Genomic DNA, 11,497 nt, shown 5'->3' with positions numbered 1-11,497 from the left:
CAGCTCACTGCAAGCTCCGCCTCCCGGGTTTACACCATTCTCCTGCCTCAGACTCCCGAGTAGCTGGGACTACAGACGCCCGCTACCTCGCCCGGCTAGTTTTTTGTATTTTTTGTACAGACGGGGTTTCACCGTGTTAGCCAGGATGGTCTCGATCTCCTGACCTCGTGATCCGCCCATCTTGACCTCCCAAAGTGCTGGGATTACAGGCTTGAGCCACCACGCCCAGCTGACAATATTTTTCTTTTTGTAATAAATATAAATGCTTAAATCTCTCTAGGAAAAGGCAAAGACATATTTTGGTCCAGAAACAAAATTAAATTTTATTCTGTTTATAAGAGCATGTGTCTACAACAAAATGAAAAGTAAAGCACCAATTAAGACATAAGCACATATACACAAAAAGTAAGGATACAAATATGGGTATGTGGCAAAGTAAAACAGAAGGCAAAAAGCTGTAAGTAGGAGAAAATATTTTTTTTTCTACAGATAAAAGAAAAAATCGACAAGGAAAATATGACAATAATAAATACCCATAAGTAGAATACCATAGCACTGAAATGTTTAGAGCAAAAGTCCCAAATATAAGATGCAACAGACATAATCACAATTGTAGCAAGAGATTGTAGAGAAGAATATCGTACCTATCTTTGACAAATAAAGTAGAAAAATATTGGAACACAGAGCATTTGAACATGCTCAGACCTGATTTATGAGATATATGATGGGATATTTTGAACATTAATAAGCATGCTTCCCTCCCTTTCTAACTCCTACCCAGAATTCTTCTGCCCCCCCGACCCTGCACCCCAGATAGATATAAGTCACTCGCTACAGAGTGCAAATATTCATTAGACTCAAAAGCTGGCCTAGGCATAAGACAGATGAATGTCAATGTGTACTAGCATAACACTCTGTGGACCAGAAAAGAGAAAGGAGGTGAGTCAAAGGCCACAAGAAAAAGAGCATAGGCTGGGAGCAGTGGCTCACGCCAGTAATTCCAGCACTTTGGGAGGCTGAGGTGGGCTGATTGCCTCAGCTCAGGAAAACCCGGTCTGTACCAAAATACAAAAAAATTAGCCGGGCATGGTGGCGTGGGCCTGTAGTCTCAGCTACTTGGGAGGCTGAGACAGGAGAATAACCTGAACCCAGAAGGTGGAGGTTACAGTGAGCCAAGTTTGCGCCACCTCACTCCAGCCTGGGCGACAGAGCGAGACTCCATCTCCAAAAAAAAAAAAAAAGAAAAAAAGAAAAAGACCATAAGAGAACACTCAAACCTCTGCCAGATTATGGGCCATCTGGCAGAGTGCCAGAGACAACAACAGTGTCCTTCTTGTCATTGACTTGTGAAGATCACCAAATGCCCAAAATTCCTTCAGTTCATAGGGATGTGTGTCTGTGCCTCAGGACACTTCCCAGTCCCCATCAGTTTCATTCCATATGTAGACAAATCTGTCAAACAGTCTAGGATACTTGTATACACTTGTATACCCTTTCCGTAAACAGAGGAGCGGTGGGCCCTTGGTGATTGAAGGGTGATGGTGATGTGAAGGGGAAAGCCTTGAGCTGGCCAAGGGGGCTCCAGCTAGCATGATTTGGAAATCTTCCTCTGAGCTAGAAGCTGTGTAGAATACACACTCCTGTTACAGATGAACTAAAAATCTGTACGTTTGAAACGGAAAATGAACAGTATTTCCAACCCCTATGATATGTGTTTACAATGAAACAACAGCCTATGTTTAAAAAAAACCTTTTCAAGACATGTTATTTAACAATAGTATCACAAGTCTAGAATTTAATATAGAATAAATTATAAAAAATCAAACCACCTAGAAAAGGTTTTTTGGTTTTTTTCTTTGTTTGTTTGCTTTTAGACAGAGTCTCACTCTGTCGCCCAGGCTAGAGTGCAGTGGCATGATCTCGGCTCACTGCAACCTCCACCTCCTGGGTTCAAGCGATTCTCCTGCCTCAGCCTCCCGAGTAGCTGGGACTACAGGTGTGCACCACCATGCCCAGCTAATTTTTGTATTTTTTTTATTTTGAGACCGTGTCTCACTCTGTTGCCCAGACTGGAGTGCAGTGGTGCGATCTCGGCTCACTGCAAGCTCCGCCTCCCGGGTTCACGCCATTCTCCTGCCTCAGCCTCCCGAGTAGCTGGGACTACAGGTGCCTACCACCATGCCTGGCTAATTTTTTGTATTTTTTAGTAGAGACGGGGTTTCACTGTGTTAGCCAGGATGGTCTTGATCTCCTGACCTGGTGATCCGCCTACCTCGGCCTCCCAAAGAGCTGGAAATTGCAGGCGTGAGCCACCATGCCCGGCCTAGAAAAGCTTTTTAAAAAATTGTCCTGAATAACATTTGGATCGAAGAGGAACTCAAAACTGTAATGACTACAGGCGTGTAATTAGAAAATAGGAGATCCATATTATTCATGAAAACAAGGTATGAAACCAAAGCCATACTCAGGAGGAAAATTTATAGTTTTGAAAAAATAAATAAAAGACATAAGAGATTAAGGATACCCAAATACATTTTAATGGGCATTTGTTGTTGCTCACATATAATATTTTTATATATATTCTCTAATATCTATGTTCTCTAACATATATATTAAAGAATGTATATATTATATATACATAAAATTTGGCTGCCTAACCTCTGAAGCTTCTTCCTATAGTACGGAAATCTGCCATGGAGTGAATCCACCAATCAGATGCTGCCCCTGCTACTTTGCAGCTGGAGTGACTGCCTGAAAGGGCAGCCTTCATATTCTGGTAGCCATGGCCAGTGTTCAGTGACAGAGCCAGCGCATCCCAATAAAGCTGTTCCTGGACACCCTGTGGATCTCAGTGCTCAGATTCCTACTTGCTGCTCATCCCCTCCACCTTGTTCCGTACACCCCTCCTGTGAATCTCTGGGCTGCCTGACATCCTTCTCCAATACATTATTTTCCAGCGTACGTTAGCTAGAGTCAGTTTCTATTGTTAAAACCTTCAAACTCTCACCAGTCTTCTGAACAACACTGAAGGAAGGAATGTGTAAGAATAATGAAAGAAAAATCAATGAGAGAGAAAATTCTATAGCAATAATTGAGTACATTCAAAAATATTTTGAAAGACCAATAAAATCAGCAAACCTCCAATGAATCTATTCACTGCAAAAATTAAGACAAATCACAAAAACTTTTACAAAGGAGAAAATGTATATGAAAGATTCTGAAGTTTAAAAAGTATGATCTACAACTCTATACTTGATTAATGAAGGAGATAAATTACCAAAATTAACTGAAGTGGGAAACTTCAATGTACTAACGACTGTGGAGGAAATGCCAATAAGCTATTTAAAAAAAGCACCCCCCTCCCAAAGGGCACAGAGCCAGATTGGTCTAGGGGGAGGCACCATAAAACCGGTGCTATTTAAACCCCTCTGGAGCATGCAGAAAGAAGAAGCTGAGCAGCCCTGAATAGCCCAGGACAAGAGAAACCTACCAGTCCTGGACTCCAGCTGCAGCTGGCTTTCTGCCTTACATAGTGGTTGGCCTGCAGTGCAGCCTACTGTTGAGAGGCGTTTGTACTGTTGTGTGGACAGGTCATCTTGCTCTGCCATTCTGACCCAGCTGTCACCACCCTCACACTTTTCAGTTATCTATCAGTGGCTGGTGTCAGGCAGGTAAGCCCACAGCACTCACTCAAGTCATGCTCATTAACCCTCTGACTGGCTGTCCGTATCCCAGGACTTCCACTAAGTTCAAGCATTTTTTCCCCAGTATCAGAGGAGGAACACTGTTTATTCCAGTCTACATGCTCCAAATGGAAGTGAGGAAACCAAGGCCCAGAGAGGTGTGTACTCACTTGCCCAGTTCTCACTAGGATGAAGTCAGGTTTAGGACTAGCTGGGCACTGGGAGCTAACGGCTAGGGTAGGAACTGCATGACTTTTGTCCTGGAGAAATGTTATGGCAGGTGGACACCAGGGCACAGGCATATACCCGAAGTGTCCAGGGCAGACAGGACTGCTGGTCACCCCAGATGGGACCTGGTAAGGGCCCAAAAAGAGACTGAAGGTGGGAAATGTTTTTGTTTTTCAGTGTGAAGCGTTGTCAAATGTATGTTCTAGGTCTTGGGAATCCTCGGGACCTTTGGAAGCCAGATTCAGCGAAGATGCTGTACCTACTGGGGACAGCTCTGACACGAGGTCAACGCAATGCTCCAGGTCCCTGGCTGGGCTTGGCTGTGAGTGCGCCGAGCTCTGGATCCTGGGCAAATGGACTGTAACTGACACAGTTGGTAGGGATTACCGAGGGAGCTGGGTCCCTGGTCTGGTGGACTCCCCCGGATTTGCAATGAGCTGTTTACTGCACCTTGGAGATAGTTGCTTTTAGTGCAGTTGACAGTGGGCTCAGAGCACCAAGTGGGCTAGCACCGTATTTATTAGAAAATTACTCCATAACTCTAGGGCTCCCAGAAGACCAAAATCATCTGAGCAGATTGCACTCAGAGCACCGCGCGGAGAGAGAAGAAAGCCCACCACCCACAGACCGCTTCCTCCTACCACAGGTCCCCCATCCAGTTGCATTTCTCCCTCCCTAGGCGCATTTCGGAGCCTTCCTTTCTTAAACATATACCTAGCGAAAATGCGCCGGAGGGAGGCGATGTTGCCTGTGAGCCAAAGCCAGTTTCGCACCAAGACCCAGAAGCGGAGGGAACTGATCTCTCTCCCGGTACCCACGACAATCTCAGAGCTAGACCTATACCGTCCCGCGCCCAGCAAGAAGCACTGTGCGGCTGTGCTCCCCCGATCCCCAGGACATCCCCACGCCCAGCTTCCCAGGCCGGTCTTCTGCGCTACTCCAGTCGCCCAGGTCTCCACGCAACAATGAAGCGTGGGCGGCCCCAACGGCTTCATTTGCATATCGCCGAGGCTTGGCCAATGGGCTGTGCAGGGGCTTTGGAACGCAGTGTTGCCATCGGCGTGCGCGCGTGTGTGCGAGTGTGACAGCGGCTGTGGCTGTGGCCGTGGCCGTGGGAGGCGGGCTCGGTGGAGCCCAGCCGCGCGGGGACCGGCCCGGGCTCCCGCTCCCCGAGCGTGTCGCGGCCGCGTGGCCCGGCCGAGCTTGAGACCACCCCGCCCCGGCCGGTCGCAGTCGCGATGTCGGTGGCCGGGCTGAAGAAGCAGTTCCACAAAGCCAGCCAGGTAGGGAGGCGCAGAGGAGGGAAGGAGGGAGGGGGACGCGGAGGCTGCGGCCCCCCGAGGCTCCCGGGCCTTTGGGACTCCTGTTCCCTGAAGGGCCTCTCTTGAGGCTCAATTTCTTCCCGCCTAGGAGGGCGCGAGGGTGGGGTGAGGGGCCGCCTGTTTCTCCTCGGCGTCTTGGCGCCTTCTCCTTCCCATTCCCTGGCCCCCGGCTCTGCCCTGGGCCGTTGTAAATCGGAGAGATTCTGCGGCGCGGAGGGCAGAGGTGGCGGCCGGGGGGACTCGGGCGGCGGAGACGCAGTGGGCGTGGGGAGGCCCCTACCCCGCGCAAGGGGAGGACGACCACAGGGAGTACGATGCCTGCAGGGCCTCCCCCTAGTCTCCAGCCGTTTGGTTGGGAGCGCCTCGTGGGGGGCCCATCCGCCACCGGCCACCGGCGTCTTCAGAGATGCTGTGTATTTGGCGCTTGCCTGGGTCCCCCTGAGCTCCCCGCGCGCGCCTCGAAATGGTCCCGGCTGGACTGTGCTGGGCTCCCTGGCTGGGGCTCTCCACCGCGGTCCTTCCCCTCCCCACCGTCTTCCCGGTGTGGGCCTGCGGCTGGGCATTAGGCTTCTGCTCTCAAAGAGCTGACAGCCTGCAGGGGAGACACGGAGACAGACACGTAAACAAACACTGCTAGACACACCTCCACGCGCAGAGTATGGCAAATAACACAGTGGGGGCGTCAGGGAGAGCTTCCCGGAGGAGGAGACATGTCATTTGAGAATTAAGTATGAGGAGGAATTATGGTTGAGGGTGTGGGAGGATAGGAGGAAAGCCGTTCTGAGCAGAGGAAACAGGAAAACAGGCGGGGAGACATGAAATTGATGTGTGTGTGTGTGTGTGTGTGACATGAAATTGATGTGTGTGTGTGTGTGTGTTGATGACAAGCAAATTTGTTTTTCAACGTCAACATTGCAGGCTCTTCCAGCTATGGCAGAGCTCATGTTGTAAAACCTGTTCCCCACCAGCACCGCTGGGTCTGTTGCTTCTCACCACCTCTCTTCCCAACCCCAGCCCCCATTTTGCTAGAGCCAGGGTAGACAGATTTCATTCAACTTCCACATTTGTGGTGAGGTCTCATCCTGCTTCTCCCACAAATTGGCCCATAGAAAGCAACTGGAATTAGAAGGTTCTCTTCCTCTAGCCCCAATTCCAGGTTGAAGGGCACTGCTGTCCCCTCACTCCCACTCTTTCCATATGGAAACTGGGTGATGCTGTTTATGGCTGTGGGCACTGGGTGGACAGTGCTGCTATTCACGGTGTTAAGGGGCCCTGGAGGAGAGGCTATTCATGCGAAGGTGGAGATGATGGATTCACCGCTGAACCCAGGGACTCTGAGGGGTCTTTGGGACATTCAGATGTCACTGGCCTGGGTTGGGGTGCATATCCTGACCTGGAGCTCAGGGGGTGAGGCTGGTACTGGAGCTACAGATTTTTGGTGATTTCCAGACTAAACGGAGATTTAAAAATGTATGTGTAGAGAAAAGTGAGAAAAGGCACAGTGAGTTAAAGACAGACTCTAGAGAGCACCCACATTTAGGGACAATGTTTAGCCCAATACTTGATGAGCAGTGACGACTCAATAAATATTTATTGAATAGATGAAATTTTGGGGTGGCACAATACAGGAAAGAAAAAACTGGTAGGTTACAGGAGAGAGAAGAACATCATGGAAGGGGGGCATTTAAAGGCAGGAGCAATCAACAAGTGCTTCTGTGAGCTAGGTATTGTGGAGTGCTCTCAGCTGGTACAGCCCAGGAGGCTGAGTGCCGCTGTGGGCAGAGCAGTGCCACAGTAATCGCTGGCTGTGCTTGTTACACTGGCTTCCTTAGCATTGGCAGGAAATGAGCCTCCTCTTTCGAAAACTTTTCCTTTATTGGTTATGGACTTCATAGGAGCAAATCTGAAAGATAAGCAAATCTCAGAGATAATGTAAGCCCTTGGGTGATTTAAGTTGGTTTCTGACCAGTAACCAGAATGAATGATTGAAATCCTTGGAAGTTATTGGCATTGGAGAAATATTTTGCTAGTCATGGGTAGTTTGGTTTAACTATCTGTAATCAGTCCATTAAAAATGAAATGAGCAGAAGGTCTAATTTAGTCTTTTTTTTTTTATTTTTTGCAAGAGCTGAAATAATTTATGTCTTTACCTGAAAGAAGAGACATCACAGATTCTCTCTGGGCTTCCTAGCCATGTTTTGTGGTTAAAAGTACTCAGTAGATATGTTTTAATACGTTCTAGAAATATTTCTAAGAAATCTTGCAATGCAACAATTTGGTGGAGAAATCAGATCGGTTTAATATAATATGAGGGAGCGCAGTAATAAAAAATGCCAGATGTTTTTCTTAGACAACATTTTAACAGCAGGTTTTAATTCATACAGAATTTTCCCCAGGCAGGGGAAGGGAGCCCCAGATGATGTCAATGGCTAAAATAATTTCCAGGGATCTAGGTCTGGCTCAGCCACTGACCAGCTCTGTAACCTTGGGAACATAACTTAACCCATGTGGACCTTGGTTTCTATCTGTATGATGACTCAGGGAATTTTGAAGCTATGTTTCTGTTATAAAATTGATTGTGGCAATGGTTTCACAACTCTGTGAATATGCTAAAAACCATTGGATTTTACACTTTAAGAGAATTGTATGGTATGTGAAATATATCTCAATAAAGTGATACGCGTATGTCTCTGTGTCTCTGGGTATGTATGTATGTATGTAGACATCTCAGTGCTGAAATTCTTAAGTAATTTACTTTAAGCATTTCAGAGTAAGACAAAGATGATAAAGTGGACCTTTTACAGATAAGGGATCCAGGACCATGGCAAACTGAGATTAGTTTTCTGAAAGATAGGCAAGGTAAAATTAACTATAACCTGGTTAACTGTTCCTTTTTTCCTGATACCTTCCCTATCTCTGGGGAAAAAAACCCCTGCTTTACAGAGAATGAACAACCATAAACCCTGGGGATTATGCATCATTTTGGCAGCACACGGAGACCAACAGGAAAGAGGAAGAAATATGCTAAAATGAGAAGAATATAAGTTGAGTTAACAAAAAAATTTAATTCTGAGTTTCAACATTTGAGACTAGAACCCAAATTTTTCAAGTGCATTGTTAAATATTTTTTCTCTTGACAAGATTTTTTTTTGACAGAGCTGTTTACTCTTCTGAGATGTAGCTTGAGCTGTTACAAATAAATACAAATAGCATAGCTATGGCATTGTGGTTTCTTGTTAAACGTGGTGCCTCACCAATAAAAATATAGCTTACAATAATTACTTTTGTGTTACCACTCACTGATTTGTATTTGTATGCTTATTTCATAGTAATTTTTCTTGACAGCATTTATTGTTGAAGAAGGAAGTTCAGGGCACACCTGTGTGTGCTCTGACCTGGAAAGTGCCAATAGCCATATTCTTTCCATTTCTGGACCTTCTTGTCTTCCAGGTTCTTGTTCCGCATCCCATAAAAGTCCAGGGACCAGTTTCATCTCTTCTCCTCCTCTCCTTCTCTCCCAAGACTAACCATCTACTGATGACACTTGTGGGCTCCATGCTAAATTTATTTCTTTATGCCTTTTAACTTCCATCATGTGACTCAGCAACACATGCCAGAGGTTAAAGGACAGTGCTTGTAGGGCAGAAAGAAGGGGAGCCTCGAACACACTGCTTTTTTACAACTTTTCCCCCTTTCTCTTTTAATGCATTAGCCAGAAAAATGATAAGGGGTCATGAGGGGCCTGGACATATTCCCTGTAATCACTGACGGTACAGGCTGGCCATTTAGGGGTAAATGCTTCAGAGAAGAATATTCTTTGTAAATCATGAGATTCCCTAGGGAGGCAATGAATGTCTCTTGTTTCACTATCTCATTAGAGAGAAAGATAAAAATGCACTTTGCAAAATCCATAATGATTTATTTTTTTCTCTTAGACGCATCAGAAAATATATTAAAGCTAAAACATTCTTGCTCCTTTTCACATAGATTGCTTGATAAATTAATTGATAGATCTGTTTTTTTCTTTAGAGTCAGGGTGTGAAGATAGCTGTTTAAAATGAATTGATTTTGATTTTTTAAAATATCTTAAGGATATAATACAATCTAAGTATTTCTTACCACTGGGGACTTTTTGTTCTATAAAGTAAATGTAACTCACGGTATCACTTAGAATTTGATTAAAAAATGCATTTGAAAGCAGGAATTTCTTTTTCCTATTGCTTTAGTTTAATTTTTCAGCTTTATTAACAAATTGAATGCAAATTAATTTCCCAAAGTTAAGTGTGTGTGGGGGTATCTCATGTGTATTTGGGGAAGCTATTATTGGCATACTTTACCCAGAAAATAAAACTGTCAGGAAACAACTGACACAGCGTTCGGCTAAATGGTGAACATATCCTGGAGAATCTTTATCAGCAAAATGTGGATAGTTAGATTTTGCTTTTAAATAGAAACCTGGAAAAGTGTTGAGCTGGGGGGAGAGTCTGAGAGAAGTACTATTGACGAAATCAGGGAGGCATTGTTTCCAATTCTAACTATTCCATTTCTTTGAAATGCCTTCCTCATGGGAATTCCTGCCCAATTTTCAGGGTCATCCCACTGTTTTTACCACACACGGCACCAGCAGCTAGTGACCTTCCTGAGCCAGGTGTCGCCCCTTCTGACTTCCAAATCCAGTGGATAATGGAGTCTTTTCCCTGTCCCTGGCTACATCTTCCTCAAACAGGATTGCTACTAAGTACTTTGCCTGTTCAAATCATCCGTCAGTGGTAGAGGCTGCTGCTTAGAGGCTGCTGCTATTTCAGGCTGGATGACTGAGTCCTCCCTAGTGAATCTGATATCCGAGTCACATCTCATCCTTGTCCACCTTTCGTCCCTGTGGGCTACAAATCAAAACTCTGGAGGGTCTTGTGAGCTCCTATGTAGTGCTTGAGTGCTTCTCCAGTGCAACAGTGGAAGACACACCTGGCTACTCACACCACTGTGCTTCCAATCCCATCTCCTCTCATTTTCTCAGGGACTTTGCTCTTGTTGCATCTCTTCTCTGCACTATTGTTTCTTCTCTCCTGGACAAATTTCACTGTAGGACAAAGAAGGGTGTATTCTCCAGAGGGATAGTACTAATAGGTTAGATGCATGTATGAAAGGGAGTTTATTCAGGAGTATTGACTCACACAATCACAAGGTGAAGTCCCACGATAGGCCATGTGCAAGCTGAGGAGCAAGGAAGCCAGTCTGAGTCCCCAAACCTCAAAAGTAGGGAAGCCAACAGTGCAGCCTTCAGTCTGGGCCCAAGGCCCGAGAGCCCCTGGCAAACCACTGGTTTAAGTCCAAGAGTCCAAAAGCTTAAGAACTTGGAGTCCAATGTTCGAGGGCAGGAAGCATCCAGCATGGGAGAAAGATGAAGGCCAGGACAGCCAGTCTAGTCTTTCCACATTCTTCTGCCTGGTTTATTCTAGCTACTCTATCAGCTGATTAGATGGTGTCCACCCAGATTGAGGGTGGGTCTGCCTCTCCCAGTCCACTGGCTCAGAAGTTAATCCCCTTTAGCAACACCCTTACAGACACACCCAGAAACAATACTTTGCATTCTTCAATCCAATCAAGTTGACACTCAACATTAGCCATCACACTAAGGTTTAAGAAAATGATGGCAGGTCAAACAAGTCATGGAGGATTTATAAAAGGTGGGTCTTGTAAAGGGAGTTTTGTGTATAATCGGGTTGGCTGGGATTGGAAGGGAATTTAAGAATTTAGCCTTGGTATCAGGGATAGACTGATGCAGGACCAGAGCAACAAGATTTTCTCAGAATGTTGATCTACTCCTAGTAAAAACTTGCAAGAGGATTTGATTTTAATTCTGAAATTGATTTCTTTGTATTTTCAACCATCTTCTGAACTACAGCTTTTTTCATGTTTTACGGTTTCTGCCTAATTTCAAATAGAAAGTGCTGCCTTCTTCATTTAAAATGATAATTTCATTTCTTGAGATAGAGTTTTGCTCTTAAAGCTTTCCAGAGTCACATCTCAAGAGTTCAGCTTTTTGCCTTGTCTCACAACATACAATTTGCAGGTCATGCATCATTGCCTTCTGGTCTTCTTCCTTCTCTCCTTGAAAAGGTACACCTTCTTGTTTAACTGGAGTGGTGACTCTCTCACTCTCAACTTTTTCATCAGTTCCTGTGGCTGTTTCCCCTCCACCCCCGCCAGTTCTCACTCTGTTATTGTGGCCTCCCCTTCCCTCCCCTCCCCTCTCCTCCCCTC

General features: G+C 45.6%; 1 protein-coding gene across 3 annotated transcripts in view; it reads left to right on the top strand.

Moving 5' to 3' along the window:
* Nucleotides 1–4,745: 4,745 nt before the first annotated feature.
* The window catches only part of SH3GL3 (SH3-domain GRB2-like 3), a 174,839-nt gene continuing 168,087 nt past the window's right edge, over nucleotides 4,746–11,497 (top strand). For all 3 annotated transcript variants that reach the window (XR_001003097.1, XM_011953864.1, XM_011953861.1), the window contains exon 1: nucleotides 4,746–5,194. Coding sequence is in view for 1 of the 3 variants with exons in the window: in XM_011953861.1 (XP_011809251.1) it covers nucleotides 5,150–5,194 (45 nt within the window). In the remaining 2 variants the exon portion in view is untranslated. The remainder of the gene's footprint in view (nucleotides 5,195–11,497) is intronic.

Source organism: Colobus angolensis, unplaced genomic scaffold, assembly GCF_000951035.1.
Source record: "Colobus angolensis palliatus isolate OR3802 unplaced genomic scaffold, Cang.pa_1.0 Scaffold376, whole genome shotgun sequence".
Classification (NCBI taxonomy): domain Eukaryota; kingdom Metazoa; phylum Chordata; class Mammalia; order Primates; family Cercopithecidae; genus Colobus; species Colobus angolensis.
The sequence above is the reverse complement of the archived record's forward strand: the minus strand, read 5'-3'. Positions and strand labels throughout refer to the sequence as shown.